Here is a 21,627-nt window from a genome sequence, read left to right on the forward strand (position 1 = left end):
GAATACATATGTAAATGAACAGACCTGATGGGAGACTGCTATTTAATTTGCAGACCACTCTCAGGTCCCTGTCCCTCTAAAAGTCATGAAGCATATCTCCTTTTGACATCGGTGAGGATACGATCCATCCCTTGCCACGAGGATCGAGTGATATGGCCAGCTGGATTCTGTCCCTTGTTATGGTATGAGGGGATTTTAAGTTGGCGATGTTTATATTTATTCACTATATTCTGAACTCACCCTATTAATGAATGACATTTAGAGGGACGGACCTGGGAGTGGTCTGCATATTGAATAGCAGTCTCCCTCCAAGTCTGTTGATTTACATCTATATTCTGCTTGGTTGATGTGTTATTTATATTTGTGTTTGGTGATCTGCCCAACAAATGCCCTAAGTTTTTTTATTTTATAACTTTTTTTTTAAACTAAATAAATTAAGACTAATGTCTAGAAGTGGTGCAGATGCTTACAAAATTGTTTTATTGAAAATCCTTTGGTGCCCAGAAGTCAGTTCTCTGCACACTTTACGAGCCAGAGTGTTTTCTCACTGAAAGAGTTGTAACACAGTCACCAGTGTACATACAGCATATTCCAAATCTAGCTTGTGTCAGATGACACGAGAGATGACCAGAGGGGAGCACTTTCCTGGCTGCTGAGTTGATCCTTTGCTTCTTATACATTTTGACTCACTGACTTAGAATGAGTAAGTAGACCAAGTGTTCTCCTGACTCACCAACTCCATTGATAGCAGATGTGTGACAACGCTGCAGTCACAACATCAGCAATGCAGAGTGTTGCACACAGCTTGGTACAGCAGCAGCCTGTGGAGGTGTATGGAGTGGCGCAGCCCTACTAATTACAAGCAGGCGGTAGCCCTGCTTAATGTAGAACAATGCTAATTCCAAAACTTCTGTGACTAATAATTTCTTATAATTACAGACCCTAATAGCTGGACAATTAGTACAAACGTTTTACAAACTTTTCATTAGGGCTGAGCCAATCATCATCCACCATATGAGGTAGTGTAGCGAATATGGTCAGTGATGTCACAGGGGATCCCAAATGTTTTTCTGAGCTCCTGAATGCATTCTGAGCTTGCCAAGAGAAGATCAACAAGATGAAAATATTAAGGCTTGGCTCACACTGTCCTCAAAAAATTCCGTTTAGCGAAATGGAACCAATCTCAACAGATACGAACAGATCCTATCTTAATCTATAGGATGCTTTCACATCAGTTTGTTTGAACAGAAAGCAAATATTGGGGAGTCTGCGATAATTGTGGACTGAAGGCTCTGTCGCACTTATCGAGCGGTAGTGGAACAGAACTCACTAATGAAAAACTGATGCCCAATGTAAGACGGATCAGTTTTTGATCCATGCAGTGTGAACCAAGCCTTAGGCATTGCATACAAATAGCATGGAGCTTGGAACTTAAACCAAACAAATAAGGTAGCTACAGAGTTTGTTTGGCTCTGTTACAATCTGCATGCTATCTGTATGCGAACCCTAAATATCTGCACAATATTGGCAGTCTCTGCTATTGCCCTGTTGGCATAGCGATAGGAAATGTAGCCTTCCCAGTGCGCATATAGCTAAATGCGGAACCGATGTCTCACCAAGGTGTTTAACAACGTACCATACAAACTCTCAGTGCCAGCAGTGCTAGTCTCAGCAGGCTTGACAGCTTCCCACTGAAGTTCCCTTGCTGCGATGCCAATTGTAGACTCTTCCTGTAGCACATCTCAGCATCCCTCATCATCCCCTGGGACTGGTACACGTCGGCTAACCACTGGAACAACAACAGAGAACATTCTCACTTCACAAGTGTTCATTGCTAATAGGATAAAGGATGGCCACATACTGCTCAGCTAATTACCAGGAATTGCTAAAAAGGCTGAAATAAAAACTGCTCATTTTTTAATTACAACACCGGCTGATTATTAGACTATTCTGGTATTCAACAGTGTTCACAATGCCACGTTTGTTGAATTTGCAACCACCACTTTTAATGCTAAATAAAGAGCATGGCAAAGTTCAGCAGCAAAATGCAGATACTTGAGGATTCCGGATCTGTTTAGTGTATAGAGGTTCCGGGTGGTGGCAGAGCTCGGGGCCCCACCTCTCATAGGCCATCATGTTTAGTGTATGGAGGTGTCTGCGGTGCAGCTGGCACCACCATAGGCCGTAATAGGAATTACAGCTATAGCAGCGTTCAGTGATTTGGGCGGCGCCAAAAGACAAAAGCACAAATTACTGTAAACAAACTGCAATTCGGCTGCCAGCAAAACCTGGAACCCGAATTACAATTTTCCCCCACTATCCATGGCGGCCTGGAGTGGGAACAGTAATCAATGCCGCCGGGACTTGTGCAGGAGCAGGGTGAGCCGTAGATCGGCTTTATCCTCTGCCCAAATTCCCCAGTGGCAGTTTCATAGGTATGTGTCTGCAATATGTTCAGGGATGACAAGGCAACCAAATGGCATTTCAAACAACATTCCGCGTGCTCTGTTCATAGCAATACTTCTGAGGGGAAGGTTCCAGCTCCTAAAGCAAACCCCTTGGGCAATGCAGCCAACCCCACAAAGTGCCAGCTGCTGCAGTCACTTATCAAGACCAATGCCCCCTTCCCAGTCACCACTCCCAACTGTAATATGCAAGACTTTTGTATATGAACCCGGTCTACCTACTCCTTGTAGAGTATATGTTTATCCAACCGGTCTTTCACCCAAGGCAATGTTATTGTTTGGAGAATCTTAATTCCTTCCTCCTTTAAATTCATCTAGTGCTGGCAGCAGCCATCTTGCATACTAGTGTAATATTCAGTTCAATCTGTAAGCACATCAGTGGTATTTTTGGATTGCAGTTTTTCTTTCTATTTTTCTGTCTTTTAGACAGTGAGGCTGTGTTCTCACTTTAGCTGAGAACAGACAGTTTTTATCTGTTCTTCGTCTCATCGCTAAACGGAGAGTGAATGGCTTCTATTTTATACTGTATATACACTCAATTATAAGTCTAGAAATTTAGGTCTGATTCACTTCATAAAAGTATAGGGGTCGACTTATACACGAGTCATGGGCAACACTGAGCACACTGAGTAATGTGTGTACTAATAGTGACATTCCCATTTGCAGCAATTTACCCAGTGGTAAGTTAGACTTTGACGAAAGGCAATGCCATGGAAACACAGGTCTAAAAGTCCTGGCCACAACAATTAACAAGGAAGAAAGGGGGGGGGGGGGTAGGAATACTGGGCTGCATAAAAGGGAGTGAATAATTGCAGCACTTGGCGGCCTGAAATAAGTATTGGCTGCACTTAAGGGATAGGAGGGGTTAATGGCTGCAATACTGTATGCATTGCAGTCATTAACCCCTCCTATTCCCCAAATGCAGCCATTAACTTTGCTGGTTGACTTATACTTGAGTCAATAAAACATTCCTGCTAAAGAGGGTTGAATATTGGAGTCGACTTATACACGAGGTTGACTTGTATTTGAGTATATACAATAAATAGGAGTGGTTCACACTTGCCACTCTGCAAGTGTGGGATCCGTTGCTGTAAGATGGTTGCACTTCTGTTTAGTCCATAATAATACTGGGCAGGCAGATATGTTCCCCCATGAAGTCTATGGTTGTAGTGCATCGGCACCGGGTTTCAGGCAGACCACCACTTCACTGTCCACTCCTACTGGCTGCACGTGATCCGGGCGTGTGGGAACACAGTCCCTCAGTATTTATCTCCTGCACACAAAGAGAACACCACTTTGTGACCGATAAGGATTCCAAGAGAAGGTGAAAAAAATTATAAACCCATTTGTAAACCAAGAGCTTGTTCTTAAAATAGTTTTGATAATCTATTGAAGCACAGGAGAAATTTTAACTGCAGTTCCCCCTGAAGCTACTTTTGTGAAAAAAAAAAAAATAGACAAGTAAAGCCACATACATTTTAATTCCAACATATAATGGCACCAGAAGTTGGAAGCAAGAAGCAAAGGCTTAAACATAGTTGAAATATTCAAAAATAGATATGGCAAGGCATGACGCGTGCTATATATACACACGTCGGTGTGAAATCCCTGCACTGCTCCTACTGCTGAGGATGATTCACATTTTTTTGTCTTTGTATAAAATAATAGTAGAGATGTCTGACGTCAGGACTCGTACACCTCAGTAATGAATAAACTTCTGCTTTGTGTAAGAGCTGCGCCAGTGTGGGCCGGAGAATGAATCACTCGCAGCAAAGTTTCTCAGCACTTCAGCACCAAGGACATTCCTCTTATAAGGAGATTTCTTCCCCACACAATGGAATCTCCTGCAATCTTCGTGGGAAGACGATGTGCTCTGATCATTCTCGTATCGCATTGTGACAGGTGACGTTCACAGCACACCATTTGTACCAAAGCTACTATGAACAAGGTGACATATTTACCGACCTAAACTGATTTAGGCGTGGGTGGATCTTAAAATGGCCCGGAACTCAGAACTTCCTCTCTGCTCTAAATCGTAAGCAACAGCATAATAACCTTTACAGAAAAAACATTTCTTAGTTACAGCTGATACAAATCCTGCAATAAATCTGCAGTGTGCCTACTTCCTGCTTTCATGGACGCAAACATATTAACATCCTGTGTTTATAAATTAGCTGCTCTGCTGTGGCTGTCAGCTGTCCCAGCTGAGGGATTAAATTACAGCTGTGATTAGTCACAGATGAGGGGGCATTAGACAGGCTTAACTCTCTAAATACATACAGGGAGCATTTCTCTATTGTTTCCGTCTGTCCTGTGCAAGAGTTCAGGTCCACGTTAAAGCCCAACTCCAGCAAAAGTTTATTTTAGGTTCAGTCAGTGTGAAAATGTAAATTTTAGCATTTTAAAATTCATTCATTGCAAACCTCCTCCCCCCAAAACGGTTTATATATATCAGGGGTGACAAACTCAAATACAAAGAGGGCCGAACACTGTACAGTGGGACCTAATCGCAGGCCAACCTCAATGTCTACTGGCCATCTTCCTCCCTTAATAAGTTCTCTGGAGCCTAGTGGTACTCCCTCCGCTATACAGTTCCCTGGTGTCTAGTGGTCCTCCTCCCTCCCCTATACAGTTCCCTGGTGTTTAGTGCTTTCCCTATACCTCCGCATATGGCTTCCCTGGTGTTCTAGTGTTTCACCTCCAATATAGTGTCTCTGGTGGTCTAGAGTGGGCTATATACAATGCAAAGTGGGAAAACCACTTGAGGGCCAAATTTAATGGCTCAGAGGACAAAATGTGACTGTTCATATATCCTCGGTGACTTACAGCTGCTTACTTACACCTCACTCAGCCTGAAAACCTATCTCAGCTTCAGATGCACTGGGCAGGGGGAAGTGAGTAGGCAGCAAGGATCTGTGAAATGGTGTAGAAATTTTTTTTGTTTTAATTTTGAAAAAACTACAATGAAGTAAAACTAAGAATGTTTTAATAGCCTCCCTAGCGGTATGGACGAGCCTGACCTCTGAAAACGGTATGGACGTCAAGCTTGTCCAGCAGTTCTAAGACAGGATTCCTTTTTTTCGCATGTGTTTTTTGCATTAAAACTTGCATTTGTATGCAAATTTTCTCATGCTTTGGAAACCTGCATGAGAAAATCTGCCCACATACATACATTTTAATGGGAAAAAAACGCATGCAAAAATCTGCACATTGCAGGGAAAAATGTGGCCTAGCAGAAAGAAAGATATTAAATAAAATTAATTTTCTGACATGACCCTTGCGCGACACATTTTGGTAAGTTACAGGCAAAAATTTCTTGAACATTAATTGAACCAATTTTTGCCCAAACATCCAGCAGAAATTGAATGCCAGAGGGGTTAAAACATATAAAACTGTTGTGATTAAACTTGGGCTCTAAAGGACAACTGTAATGAGAGCGGTGTATAGGCTGCCATATTTATATCCTATTAAGCAATAGCAGTTACCTGGCTATCCTGCTGATCCTCTGTCTCTAATACTTTTAGCCATAGACCGTGAGCAAGCATGCAGCATATCAGTTGTTTCTGACATTATTGTCAGAACTGAAAAGATCAGCTGCATGCTCGTTCCCTGTGCGATTCACACAGTACTGCAGCCAAATAGATTGGCTAGACTGCCAGGCAACTAGTATTGTTTAAGAGGAAATAAATGTGGCAGCTTCCATATACCTCTCATGTCAGTTGCCCTTTAAAAGGGAGTCTGAAGCAAATTTTAAAATAAAAAACAGATACTCACCTAAGGAGAGGGAAGGGCTCTGGGGTCCTATAGAGTCTCCCCCTTCTCTTGCCGATCTCCGCACTCCCCCGTTAGCAGTCCATGACCAATTGGTCCAACTGCTCTCTTCCAGGTTGGGGAGACTTCAGCAGTCTTCAGAAGCACTCGGGCTTCCAAAAACAGGCTGCTCTGTGCTGCGCATCATAAGCGCCCTCTCTGGCACACAGCGCTGCCGGTCTTCAGGAGCCCGAGTGCTTACGGAGATTGCCAAAGTCTCCCGCAGCGGAAGAATGGAACGGAGGGGCCTATGGAGGAACAAGGAGATCGGCAGGAGAAGGGTAGGCTCTAGAAGGCCCAGAGCCTTCCCTCTCCTTAGGGGAGTATTTTATTTTCAAATTCCGTTCAGACTTACCGGTACTTTAATGGTCATTCCCACATTTAGGAGAATTTTCCCTAGTTCCTGAACGGAAACACAGACTGAGATAAATAACGCCTTTTAATGTTTAAGGGAGAATAGTAAGAACTTGCCATATATACTGGTGACTAGAGATGGTCAATGAGATGCTAATAACTCCATCCTGCATGCAAATTGTATGCAGCTTGAATTTTGGCTGCTTAAAGTGAGCCTTATCTGAGCCAGGAAAAAAATCGAGGATGCGAGCGGCCAGAGCTGTGCAGACGCACTGGCCCAGGTGACTGGCCAGTCGGCAAAAACTAAATTGAGCCACTGCGGGGGACCGGATGATCGGTGAGTGATGGTGCGGGCGCAGGACGTCAGCAGGAGGCTGGTGGAAGCCCCAATTAAGTAAAACTTTTTTTTTCCCCGCTCGGTTAAGGTTCACTTTAACCTGCTGAGCGGTCTGGACGAGCTCAGCTCGTCCAACACCGCCAGAGGCTGCCGCTCAGGCCCTGCTGGGCCGATTTTAGTCAAATAAAAAGCAGCACACGCAGCCGGCACTTTGCCAGCCTCGTGTGCTGCCTGATCGCCGCCGCTCTGCGGCGATCCGCCGCGAGCAGCGGCGAAAGAGGGTCCCCCCAGCCGCCTGAGCCCAGCGTAGCCGTAACAAAAAGTTCCGGCCAGCGCTAAGGGCTGGATCGGAGGCGGCTGACGTCAGGACGTCGGCTGACGTCGATGACGTCACTCCGCTCGTCGCTATGGCGACGATATAAGCAAAACAAGGAAGGCCGCTCATTGCGGCCTTCCTTGTTTATTCTGGGCGCCGGAGGCGATCGGAAGATCGCCTCCGGAGCGCCCTCTAGTGGGCTTTCAATGCAGCCAACTTTCAGTTGGCTGCATGAAATAGTTTTTTTTTAATTTAAAAAAAACCCTCCCGCAGCCACCCTGGCGATTTAATCAGAACGCCAGGGTGGTTAAATGCACATCTTGTTGATTTGTATTGGCTTAACTAAGCAGCATAAAATGTGCATGCTAGTTGGAACTATAAGCATTATAAGCTGGATAGGGGGGGGGGGTAGGTGGAGTTTGCATGCCGGTTCAAGCCAGTAAGTAAAGCAGTAAGGAGTCTTTGGTCAAGGCTCCCTAATGAACTTGATTGCCCGTGGAGCATGCCCCAAGTTGCTGCAACCCTTAAGCCAGGAGAAGAGCATGATATAAATGTTCTGTCTAGTCTTGTCATTGACCATCCCTGCTACTGACCTCCACTTACACAGGCATCTGTAACCTATCATTCTGTTGCTATGAGTGGCAGTCTATATTGAGCAATAAGTTGCAAAATGAAGTGACAAATATGATATGACAACATTTTTGTAAGCAGTAGACGTTAAAGAGGAACTCCAGCCTAAACAAACATACTGTCATTAAGTTACATTAGTTATGTTAATTAAAATAGATAGGTAATATAATCTCTTACCCACACTGTTTTAAAAGAACAGGCAAATGTTTGATTTCATGAGGGCAGCCATCTTTTTGGTTGAAAGGAGGTGACAGGGAGCATGAGACACAGTTCCAACTGTCCTGTGTCCTGAGCACCTCTCCCAGTTGCTAGGCAACGTGAACAACAACATAGGAAATCCCATCATGCTCTGCACAGCATCTGGGGAAAAAAAAGCCTGGGCTTTTTTTCTTTGATGGGTGGAGCTTAGCTAAAAATGATGCTTTGGTAAGAAAAACAAAGTTCTGATGCTGTGAAACTGTTACACACCAAGCCTTTTCAGTTCTGCGGAGTAGATTTTTAGTCCAGAGGTTCACTTTAACCACTCCAGACCCAAACCTTTTAAACATTACTTCCCAGTAAAAGCTGCTGTTTTTCCAAGTCTTGGTTATCATCTGAAAACTGCTCCCTCATTTCATAGCCAACCTATAAGTTTTTAGGGGGGAGATGGAAGTTTCTTTTGATAGTAGGGAGGAACATTGTCTTGATGGTTAACTTTTGTAAGCTATGTATTTGAACCATGTATTGATACTTCAATAAAAGAGCTTGAATTACTTTAAACTGACGGTGCAGGATCATCTTGTGGAGTTTTATGCTGATAGTGTAACATGAGCTATTGCTTTTACATAGTGTGTGATACACCAGCAATTTGTGTGTTGTGCATAAAACATGAGTTGTGCCATTTGTGGAAGGTGCGTTATGTACAGAAACTTGCATAATTACTGGTAAAATGTTACCGCAGTGTCATGATGCCCCTATATGACACAGGTGGCAGTGCTTCATACCACAACACTCAGGCACAGACCCCACTCATTACACTTAAGGAAGCAGCATAACATATCACACAAAAATGTGTACCACAGTGTGTTCCTACTATACACTGCAGTACAGAGCTTACAGAAAGGCTTCCTATAAAACAAGAAGGAAAATGTAAATGTGCTGCATGTAGCGCTAACAGAGCCTTTACTGCAACAACAATCTCAGAAGTCTGCATCTGAAAAGAATTCTGCTTTATAGATATTGTCCAGAGAACTGTTAAGAAGTTCAATAAGAGTGTTTTCTCTCTGGACTGCGGAAGTGTAGGGTAAGGGAAACCAAGTAATCACAGGTATACAGAGAACAATAACCTCCTCATTTATGTGCTAAAACATATCAGCACAGAAAATAGAAGTTATTTACAACTGCACTTTCAGCAAAACGTTATGGTTTCACATCCATGGTTTCAAGAAAACGTACCATTACATGGAGGCAAAGTGTTAAGCATTTGTAAGTGCAGAGAAGAAAGGAGCGTGCACCTTCCGTCAGAAACTTTGGTATATTTATTGATCCAAGTTAGCAGCATAAATTAGCAGATGATAGAGGTTACAAAATACAACAACAGCTAAACATTGTCATACATTGTTGTGCCGGTTGCTGGTGCAGTAGGTGGGAGTGGGGATAACGGTGGGCCTAGCGACAGCCGTTTCGTGTCCACACGGATGCTTGCAGTGGAACGCAGCGTGACCAAGCGTCCGTGTGGATGCGAAACGGCCGCCGCTAGGCCCACCGTTACCCCCACTCCCACCTCCTGCACCAGCAACGGGCACAACAATGTATGAGGTACCCCTCTTTAGCTGTTGTTGTATTTTGTAACCTCTATCATCTGCTAATTTATGCTGCTAACTTGGATCAATAAATATACCAAAGTTTCTGACGGAAGGTGCACGCTCCTTTCTTCTCTGCACTTACAATTGTCGTGGACTTCCTTCTGTTGGGTCATATCAGCGGAGCACACGTCAGGCAGCAAATAAGGGGTTCTAAGGTTGCAGAGTGCGCTGTCAGTTTGTGCCACTATCAGCATTGCTTCTCACCAGTAACATCACTTTTTAAAGGGGAAGTGCCACACTACTTTTTCTACTTTGCAAAGTGTTAAGCATTGCTACTAGTGACTTTGCTATTCTTCAGGTAAAGATTGACTATAGTTCTAATATAAGTGGGCATGAAAGCACATCATGTTATTAGGCTGGTGGCTACTACAGAAAGCTAATTGCAAGCACTCTTACATTCAAATCTATTTTTTAGTGCTTGCATTTGCAGAGCGATTGCAATTTGCAAATATATATATTTAATTTGCTCAGGTAGTAAAATCGCTGTAACCTCAAACAGTCACTGCAAAGAGAATTTGCAGCGCTGGTATCTTTTGTACTGGGGCGAAATCGCAATCACTCCCGTGGGCTTAGCTTCATTAACTTTAATTAGCCTAGTGCGCTTCTGAAATCACTGCCAAACGCCAACAATTCCAAAGCGTTCTAGTGGGCCACAGCCCTTAGAGTGATTTCAGCCATTACAACGTTGCAGAACAAAGTCAAATACACAACACAACCTGTGGATGGACTCACATGCCAGGCAGACTGAGAATTAGTGTTGGACATCACAGTCTTCTTTAGCTCTTCGAGGACAGGCTCAGATAATGGGGCTTGAGACTGAGTAAGCTGCTTGTACTGAACTTGCCTTAGCAGCAAGAATAATGGTGGCTGCTCCGGATAGTTCTGGATTCCCTGTTAAAGAAGAAAATAGTTACGTGAACAAGAAATTCAAGTGCAGTCCTAACCAATAAACGCTTATCACCCTTAAAGTGACACTGAAGCGAAAAAAAAATAATTATATAATGAATTGTATGTGTAGTACGGATAATTAATAGAATTTTAGTAGCTAAGAAAATAGTCTCAATTTTATTTTCAGATTATATATATATATATATATACACACACACACACAGTGGAGGAAATAATTATTTGACTCCTCACTGATTTTGTAAGTTTGTCCAATGACAAAGAAATGAAAAGTCTCAGTACAGTATCATTTCAATGGTAGGTTTATTTTAACAGTGGCAGATAGCACATCAAAAGGAAAATCGAAAAATAACCTTAAATAAAAGATAGCAACTGATTTGCATTTCATTGAGTGAAATAAGTTTTTGAACCCCTACCAACCATTAAGAGTTCTGGCTCCCACAGAGTGGTTAGACACTTCTACTCAATTAGTCACCCTCATTAAGGACACCTGTCTTAACTAGTCACCTGTATAAAAGACACCTGTCCACAGAATCAATCAATCAAGCATACTCCAAACTCTCCAACATGGGAAAGACCAAAGAGCTGTCCAAGGATGTCAGAGACAAAATTGTAGACCTGCACAAGGCTGGAATGGGCTACAAAACCATTAGCAAGAAGCTGGGAGAGAAGGTGACAACTGTTGGTGCGATTGTTCGAAAATGGAAGGAGCACAAAATGACCATCAATCGACCTCGCTCTGGGGCTCCACGCAAGATCTCACCTCGTGGGGTGTCAATGGTTCTGAGAAAGGTGAAAAAGCATCCTAGACCTACACGGGAGGAGTTAGTGAATGACCTCAAATTAGTAGGGACCACAGTCACCAAGAAAACCATTGGAAACACATTACACCGCAATGGATTAAAATCCTGCAGGGCTCGCAAGGTCCCCCTGCTCAAGAAGGCACATGTGCAGGCCCGTCTGAAGTTTGCCAATGAACACCTGAATGATTCTGTGAGTGACTGGGAGAAGGTGCTGTGGTCTGATGAGACCAAAATAGAGTTCTTTGGCATTAACTCAACTCGCTGTGTTTGGAGGAAGAAAAATGCTGCCTATGACCCCCAAAACACCGTCCCCACCGTCAAGCATGGGGGTGGAAACATATTGCTTTGGGGGTGTTTATCTGCTAAGGGCACAGGACAACTTAATCGCATTAACGGGAAAATGGACGGAGCCATGTATCGTGAAATCCTGAACGACAACCTCCTTCCCTCTGCCAGGAAACTGAAAATGGGTCGTGGATGGGTGTTCCAGCACGACAATGACCCAAAACATACAGCAAAGGCAACAAAGGAGTGGCTCAAGAAGAAGCACATTAAGGTCATGGAGTGGCCTAGTCAGTCTCCGGACCTTAATCCAATAGAAAACCTATGGAGGGAGCTCAAGCTCAGAGTTGCACAGAGACAGCCTCGAAACCTTAGGGATTTAGAGATGATCTGCAAAGAGGAGTGGACCAACATTCCTCCTAAAATGTGTGCAAACTTGGTCATCAATTACAAGAAACGTTTGACCTCTGTGCTTGCAAACAAGGGTTTTTCCACTAAGTATTAAGTCTTTTATTGTTAGAGGGTTCAAAAACTTATTTCACTCAATGAAATGCAAATCAGTTGCTATCTTTTATTTAAGATTATTTTTACGATTCTCCTTTTGATGTGCTATCTGCCACTGTTAAAATAAACCTACCATTGAAATGATACTGTTCTGAGACTTTTCATTTCTTTGTCATTGGACAAACTTACAAAATCAGTGAGGGGTCAAATAATTATTTCCTCCACTGTATATATATATATATATATATATATATATATATATATATATATATATATATATATATATTTTTTTTTTAATAACATTGCATCATTCTCTAATATTTGCAATTTACACACTACACACTCAGCATTCTAATTGATTTCACAGAGCAGGGTAACAAACTTTGAACTTTCCTCTGCAGAAAAAACAAAATCCAGTGACAGACAGTTGAGATAATTAGCTTCAGAAGACAGAGCTCTCTAGGACTTTGAAAGTGGTGGAGCTCAGATAAGCTCTTCTCCATAGATAACAACTGGAGTTTCTTAACTCTTCCTGTACTGGAAACAGTATTGGACTCATATCTCTGCTGCTAATGTTTTATTTCTTAAATGTACTACAAATACAAATCATTATATCATAAGTTTATTTTCACTTCAGATTCCCTTTAAAGCTAATGGGTTCTTTGTTTAAAAAAAAAAAAAGAAACCAGATACTTACCTAAGGAGAGGGGAGGCTCTGGGTCCTGTAGAGCCTTCTCTCTTTTCTCCAGGTCCCCTCGTTGCAGTGGCAGCTCCTCCGTTCAAATCCCCCACCACGGGGACTTTGGGAGCAGAGTCCGCTTGAAGACATACTGCGCAAGCACGAGTGCACAAGAGAGAGTGCTCGCGCGTGTGCGGTACGGAGCAGCCAGTCTTCGGGAGCACTCGGGCTCCCAAAGACTCCCTTCGGCGGCGGAGACAGTAGCATTTGACCAAACTGGTCGAATGTTGCTACGGGGAGCCAGCGCTACAACAGGGATCAGGAGCGAAAAGGCTCTATAGAACCCAGAGCCTTCCCTCTCCTTAGGTAAGTATCTGGCTTTTTTTTTTTTTTTTTTACATCAGTTCCTATTCACTTTAACCACTTTGCATCCAGACCTTGTTTCCCACTTATGGACCAGAGCAGTTTTTACATTTTATCTATGTCCCTATTTAATCAGCAATAACTTTATCCCTATGTATTACACCTAAATGAAATATATATATTATTTTTTCAAGACAAACTAGACTTTCATTGTATGGCTTTTTTCCCTTGAACAATTTAGATTTCTATGCATTTTAATGGGAAAAAGGAAAAAAAAAATAGAACAAACTCATTATTTCTCAGTTTTACCAATTCCAGTTTAAAAATACAAGGGGCTACTGTAGATAAAAACACACATTTTCTTTGGCTTTTTCTACTGTTTATCACAAAACTTAAATTATGTTCCTGTCACAATTTATGTTGAAGATATTTGATTTTGAAATAATGCTACAGGGTGCTGTAATAGATTGCGGAAAAGCCACCGCACGGACTGGCAGCGAGGCGGCTGATTCCGCATTCAGCTCAGCGGTTTACACGCGGCGGCATGCGTCTGATGTGGCTGGGCCTTCTAGTGCACACAGATTGAGGAATGCACGCGTGCGCGGAGAGGCGGAACCTTTATGACAAATGGAGAGGGATCAGCTGACCAGGTTGGTCAGCTGATCTCAGAGCGGGCGGCTATTGGTTCATCAGAGCTGGGTGGCGCCAGGGAGCGCCGCTCTATATATGGTTATTGTTGGTCAGCCTCAAGTTGTCTGCCGTTGCGAACACTTGCGTGAAAGCACTCGGACCATAGTCAGATCCGACAGTGTGTTAGAACCAGGAGGACCTGGAGATTCACACTGAGCCAGATTACTACTGTGTTACTATTGTGTTATACTTCAGACTAGTTCCAGGATGTTGAGACCACAGACCTCACACCCAAGACTAGGGACACTGTGTTACTACTGTGTTATACTTCAGACTAGTTCCAGGGTGTTGAGACCACGGACCTCACACCCAAGACTAGGGACACTGTGTTACTATTGTGACATACTTCAGACTAGTTCCAGGGTGTCGAGACCACGGACCTCACACCCAAGACTAGGCCTTATTTGTTACCTGTTATGACCATTTGCTCTGTTGACCTCGCTCTTGCTTTCTGATTCGGTACCTCAGCATATCTGCCTTCCTGTTGTCAAACTCTGCCTGTCCCCGGTTACTGAATCAGTCTACTGTCTCTGTACTTTATCTGCCCGTGTGTTGCCGACCTAGCCTGCCCAACCTTGCGAGCCATCACTCTCTCTAGAGAGATTAGCCTTCACTGCTACCTGTGACGCCCACCTTCCAGGGGTCAGTTAGCCACGAGGGCTTCCTGCTATTCAGCCTGGGGCTCCATCCCCTTGGAAGTCTCAGGCTGCTGGAAGGTCTTCATACTTCCCAGAGGGAGGGATTCCTCATACTGCCAAGGGTCGCCTGCTCCTTGGGTGGTCCTACTCAAAGTCATTACTGTTGCACCAAACACTCACACTATATAGGTGTCCAGAGGTTAGTCATATCTGTATTATTGGTGATTCTGCAGGTCATCAATAATTGGGTATACATCTATTCTTGGTGATTCTGCAGATCACCAATAATCAGATTCTCTCTGTGTGCTGACACCGATCGTTACAGGTGCATTTTTCACTATGATTTGAGAAAATAAAAGTATTTTTAATAGTAAAAATCAATCTTATTGGTTCAGGGAACATATATTCCCTTTCACCAATTAGTGCTGCATCAGATAGTGCCAGAGGTGTGCACAGGAGCAAGCCCAACCGTGCACAGCTGGGCTTCTGCTACAAGATGTATATCTACGTCCTCATGGCTTAGATGAAGTCACAGAGGTCGCAGATATACTGTAGCAGGGGTTAAATGACTACTATTTAATAAAATTGCACATATATATGCATAGATACAATGTATACAGACTGGCCCAGAGTAAAATGCACCATTTATTATTTCTTTCTATGTTGTCACTCAAAATAGGTAATAAGAATCTGACGAGTTTTGAATTAGTCCATCTCATCCAGGGGGATTCTCAGAAATTCCTTTATTTTCCAAAGCACTCATTGGATGGCAATGGCACAGTCCAACTGGCAGAAAAGTAGACCGGCCAGCATATTTGTATAGATCATTTCTAAGAAATGCTTTTCAAAAGAATAAAGAAAATATTGAAAATTCACCACGAGGTGATCTTCTAGTCCAAAACCTATCAGAGTTGTACTGCCTACTGTGACAGCTAAATAGATGCACAATAAGCAAATGGGATTAATGCACATCCCCCCCTTTTCTCTACTCTGTAGTGCGGCAGCGTTCCACCATAAGACCCTGATGCATGTCACTTGACATTTGGGCCTTATGGAGGAACACTGGTGCATGCTGCCACACTGCAGAGTGAAGAGGAGAGGGTGGAGCCTCTGTGATGCAAGTATGTGCAGGCTGCACTGCTGCTCTCATTAAGGGGGGCTCGGGAGTTAGGAGAGACTCTTTCTATTTCAGTACATGTAGAATGCTCAGGTGTTACCTTGGTGCAGAGAGCCTCCGCCTCAGAAAGCTTATCCTCATCCTTCAGAGACGTAATAGCCTGACACAGTGACCAGGTCTCCAGAGACTGGACGTAATTTGGGGGAAGAGGCTTCGTTTCTTGAACTGCATAGAAAAAAAACTGTGCATCATCAAATGTGTATTATAGCATGCGGGGCAATAAGAATAACCAACGTTAATGCAATTTTCAAAAAACTTTCAGAGACTTGATACTTCGGAATAAACAATGGTTATTTGCAATGCAAACACTGTGACAAACTGTATCCACGGGCTTCAACCTTTGTAGATACAGAACAACCACATTCATTTACTCCCTTCGGGTAACAACAATACAAGTCAGAGAGCCTTATCTAAAAATTATAAGTGTAAAAAGGGATTTCACCAGGATTGTCTGATTTTCGACACACACGCACGCACACACTATTGTTGCAGCACCTGAGTTATTCCAATGGCAGCTATGATTTGTTTGAACACTCTGATGTGTATTTTGTAGTAAGCTGCATTGTGGCATCCTTACAGAGCACTCTCTGTTGTACACTCCACCATTCACCTGTTCCAGAGGCCATAGCCTTGTATCCCAAGACTGCTCCAACATATCAGGTAGTCCCCAATTACCATTAATAAATGAGAAAGGGACATTAGGTTCCAGAATTTTTTTCTCAAGTCAAAACCATGTGCCATCTCTGTACTCCTCTGTATCCCCGTGTTATTCCAGTCTCTCACTCTGTGTTGCCTCTATTCCCCTGTGACTTTAGTGTCCCCCTACTCTGTCACCTCTGTGCCCTCAGTATACTGCAGCAAAATGTCATTTTACAGATTAAAAAAACATTTTTTATTTTGAGAAAATTCATTACAAAAAATAATACATTTTACATTTTCTTGCTATTTGCATTGGTAGGTTGTTCAATGGAAGCCTGAATACAGAAGGGAGCAGCAAAATCATGATCTGATTGTGCTTTGCTCCTTTCGTGCCCAATAATCAGGAAGAGCCTTTGTCCAAGCAGTGCTGCTATGCTGGAAATTATATGGTGGGTCACCTAAAGCATTTCACTGGCTGGATAAGACTTGTCACACATACTGAATATGAACTGCGTATTTTTTATTCTGCATGATGTTCAGCTAAACCAGAGTTGATCTGTGAGTCATGTACAGACTCCTGGAACATTGTTAGTGTGGGCCCATTTCCAGCATTGTCAGTCTTATTTAGAAGTATTCCCTGGTGATTTCTTACGCCGAGTTGCAGTGTAACGTGATAAGCCTTTAGTTTAGCTTGAGATGATCGCACATGTCAGAATTAAGATATTCTAAAGAATGTGTTTACAGCTGAGAAAATGGCAGATGACATTACCATACTTGGTATTAACATACAACCAGCATGAATGTATTCTGTAGGAATCCATAATGAACATAAATGGCACACAACCAATAACCGTATGAAGGATGTACAATGGCCATATGAGGGTGTGGAAATTGGGTTGTGTAGGATTTAATCTACATATCTCTACATTTTCTTATTGTAATGACAAAAAAATATATAACAGAATGTCAAACAAACTAAAACCTTAATGTATGGATTCCACTGACAAGGAACTATGATAGGCGGAAGTTTCTAAATTCAATTTATTGAAGCCCATATTTATAAAAATGACACGGGGTGGAGGTACCAAGATATAATGTCTACGCTCTACGTAAATAGTGAGAGAGGTACCTTACCTCTAAAGAAGTAAAACACCAGTATATAGTGGGCATCTCTAAGACCTTAGGGACTCACACTCCACACAGTCATTGATAAAAGGCACTTTTTCTGTATTATTAACCTGAGGAAGTGTCCAGAGACCTGTGAAACTTGTTGTCATCCGTACAATCGTGCTTGAATAAAATATTTTATCTTCCTTATCCTTAAACTGGTGTAGTACATCTTTAGAGGCAAGATATTTCTCTTAATATTTACATAGAGTATAGCCATTATGTCTTGGGGTGTCTCTGTGTATTTGTGTATTTACACCTCCTTTAGGAGGCGATAGCCACTAGAATTTATAGTTCACCTCCAACTGTAAATGATCCTAGGAGAGTGACCATCTGGTTTCTGGAAGACCCGTAAAACTGAGAGGGGATGTTTATAATCCTGTAGATGCACATGGTGGTTGCAAGGTTAGCCCAATTTTGTGAGTATTATTACTGACAATTTTGTCAGGAATGAATGAGCTAACCATCCTGCACCATTTGGTTCCTGGTTTTCCCTTGTTTATAGGTAACCGGGGTTTCTCTAATCAAGGGAACCTCAGTGACCTGCTACCACAGTCTGTATGAATGGTCCAAAGCTAGAATAACTACTACTACATAAAGTAATAAAATTGAAAACTCATCTACACCTAAAAAAAGCAGCACATCTTGTGCTTACTAGTTCAACATGGTCATGCTAACCTCACCATTAATGCAATAATAAAGCCCTCCGCTCAATATGGTGAAACGTAGTCCTGTGCAAAAGGTTCCTAAAAGAGGGGTGAAGCGAATGGCAGCACCGAACAGAATCAATACAATGGAGGTATATAGGCAATCACTTCAAATTTATGATGAGATGATTTATTTTATAGCCATTAACAATCTATAAATATCCAATCATCTGGAACCAAAGGGTCTATTTCTCAGGCACAGATTTCGATTGGATCGTGACCAAACGGAGAACAAAAGGCGATGTGTGAAGCCACCTGCTGCATAAATTCTCACCTCATGAATTTGGACAGCTTGATGGTTTACATGTATTGTATTGAGATAGTCTCACCTCTCCTGTAGCCCCCTAACATAAAGGGATGCGGTGTGACGCCAACTTCCCTCTCAAGCTCCAGTCACTATAAGCTCACAGCGAGGACTCTGTTGCTGCTGCCTAGTTCTGCCCACTTCTGGCTCCCTAAAACCGCTCCGAATAATGTAATTGTTTATAAAGCATCAATCAATAAAATATATGAATTATGAATAAGTGTCCCCTGACAGGGCTGGTTTCCTCTCTATCACTCTGCCAGGCAGACCACTCTCACACGACACATTTTCGTTATTGTGGGAACTGTAAAGGCAGTTTCCACAGAAAAGTGCTGCTCATATGTCCTCCTGTTCCCCATAGAGTAGAGCCCATTGGTCAGGCAGAACTCGAGCAGCGAGCGGCTATACAGCTACTGTCCCTTAACTGCCACTCAAATTAACTATAAAGATCAATTTTGGTAACTTATGTTTTTTACAATAACTAATGCTTAACGTCAGCCTATGACAGCCAGGACCAGATTAAATTAAGCAGCGGGACCAAAGCTCAGGGACGCTTCAGAATTTACAAATTATCTCTGGGATCTCCCATTTCTCTGCCTGTAGACTGGCAGCACTAAAAAGGCAGAAAAGTAGAAATATCTGGGGAATGGCACTTCACAAGATAACGTAAGGTCATCCGGTTTATCATATTTCAGAGCAAAACATAGGAATGTGTGTGTTTTAAGACATTCAGGATTCTCAATAACTGAAGTCCAAATCTCAATCTTTCTCTGCCTGTACCTCATTTTCAGGCATCTTCCTCCTCAAGTGTTAGCAATGCTTGGTCCCTGTGACTCCAAAACCCCATTTACTCAGAGTACAGTGGGGGGTGGACAAAAATGATAGAAACACTTGGCCAAATACATACCTTACATGTTTTCTAGAACAGAGTAGGGTCTGTTTCCACTACACCCAGATTGGATGCAGAAAAACTGACGCCAATGAATGCCTATGGGCCTGTTTCCACTAAACGTGATTTTTCTGATGCAGAGGCATTCATTGGAGTAATTTTTTCTGCATCCATTCCGCATCCAATCTGCATCTAGTGGAAACAGGCCCTTAGTATGTGGCGTTTTCTCAAGATGACAAAGCTTCTGTTCACACAGCTCGCGTTGTCCAAAACTGGTTATATGAGCACCAAGATATTTCACATCTACCGTGGCCTCCACAATCACCCAATCTTAGTACTATTGTGCCCTTGTGGACAGTGTTGGAGACAAACGCTTGAGTGCGCTATCCACCTCCATCATCATTAACAGAACTTGCCAGTGTTTTGCATTAAGAATGTTACAAGATACCCTGGAAAACTATACAGGACCACTATTTACCCATTCCAAAGACTGGAAGTAGGTCTGAATGCCAAAGGTCCTATACCTTAGTAGTTCCATATTTTTGTCCACCCCTTGTATTTATGGAGTGACTATACACAATCACTATCTGGCAACTATTCATTCTGCTACAGTATTAGGTTATGGCAGATTAAGAATATAGAGCAGAAATAATTTCAGCCTTGCAGATATTTCTATTCCCTTTTCCTTTCATAGCGGTATTTACTTGCTTATGAAATTTATTAGGCGGATTTTGTTGACACCCAAAGTAACTTTTCAATGCATCACCTTCTTTAATGAAAAGTACAATGAGGAAGTGGTAAAATATTGCTGTGTACATCATGGGAGGAAACATCATTCATATATTGGCATAAAACAGGTTATTGCCACACTAGGCACAAGGAGTACTTACTCTTGGATTTTACAGACGCTAAAAATGCCACACCAAGTTCAGTGCCTTTGGCTGGTGTTTTATTCAGGTAAGAAGCAGTATACTCCACTTGACAGGCGGCCATTAATCCAGCCCACACGGCAGGGTTATCTGCAATAAAAACATGTATTTTACTGACGATTGCCTCAAGAAAACAAAAGTTTAGAAGATGGAAAGAAAAAAAAACTAGAAAAGCTGCAGTGGCAGTAACACTAATAATATTTAACACTTCATTATAAAAAGATCATGCAATCGGTTACCTAGGACTAAAGATGGTTAGTGAGATGCAAACAATTCCAAGTTGATGCTAATTTCATAGCCAAGTCTACAGCAAGCTGTGCGAAAAGTCCAGTGTCTGTGACAGCTTGTAGGAGAGGAAAAAGGCTTCCTACATCCCTTTTAGATGTGCTTACATGACACTAGAAGCAACTCTCCTGTGTAATCCTATATAGATCTGCACATCTGAAGTGATGCCGAGCAGCTCGTCTCCTTCCCCTTTGCCGTTCTGAAGAACCTGCATTCCAGTGTGTTGGAGCAAACTGAGTGAGGAGGAAGAGGAGGGGGAAGCTCTTCCTATTGGCTCTCTGCTTTCTGTTGTCTCTCATGTGCTAGCGAATGGTATTTGCTAATTTTCAGCACATCAGAGCTGTAGGTAACTACCGAGCATCTCTCCTGGCTTTAGCGCATGCTTGTATATCTTTGTGAATTGACATTTACTGACGTGTTGAGGTATTTGCCGCACAAGTCAGTCATTTACCTCACTGCTTGGTATTTTCAGTTTGCCATGCGGTAACAGCCTTAGTGAATTGATATTTGATTAAATGAGCGGTAAAATCAGCTGTTTTCTGCATTACCACATGCGGTTATGCTTTGTGAAACTGGCCAGTGAGGTTCAAGTAAGGCTCATCTTCAATCTTCGCTTTATAAATAGTCTTCATGCAAATTAACAATACATTTCCCTTTGTTGGTTGAAAATAAACACTAGGCGGAACAGAGGTGCACTCAAGAGCAAGACAATGCTATGAGCAGAATTTAGGACATTGGGCCACATGGCAGAAATTTAAATGGACCTGAACTCTTGCACAGGACACAAAGGAAACAGAGAAATGCACCCTGTGTGTTTTTAGAAAGAAGACGTATATTCTAAGAAGCAGAATGGTGTGGCACTCCCTTTCTATTCCATGCACAAGAGATAATGTGGGTAGAAACTTGAAT

The 21,627-nt window shown here is 42.6% G+C and overlaps 1 protein-coding gene across 3 annotated transcripts in view; it reads right to left on the minus strand.

The window, feature by feature from the left end:
* SKIC3 (SKI3 subunit of superkiller complex) overlaps positions 1-21,627 on the minus strand; it is a 244,395-nt gene that overhangs the window by 23,030 nt on the left and 199,738 nt on the right. For all 3 annotated transcript variants that reach the window (XM_068247711.1, XM_068247706.1, XM_068247702.1), the window contains 4 exons: positions 20,395-20,523; positions 15,839-15,963; positions 10,489-10,647; positions 1,637-1,789 (listed from right to left, as the gene is read on the minus strand). In XM_068247711.1, the coding sequence (XP_068103812.1) occupies positions 1,637-1,789; positions 10,489-10,647; positions 15,839-15,963; positions 20,395-20,523 (566 nt within the window). The remainder of the gene's footprint in view (positions 1-1,636; positions 1,790-10,488; positions 10,648-15,838; positions 15,964-20,394; positions 20,524-21,627) is intronic.

Source organism: Hyperolius riggenbachi, chromosome 1, assembly GCF_040937935.1.
Source record: "Hyperolius riggenbachi isolate aHypRig1 chromosome 1, aHypRig1.pri, whole genome shotgun sequence".
NCBI lineage: Eukaryota > Metazoa > Chordata > Amphibia > Anura > Hyperoliidae > Hyperolius > Hyperolius riggenbachi.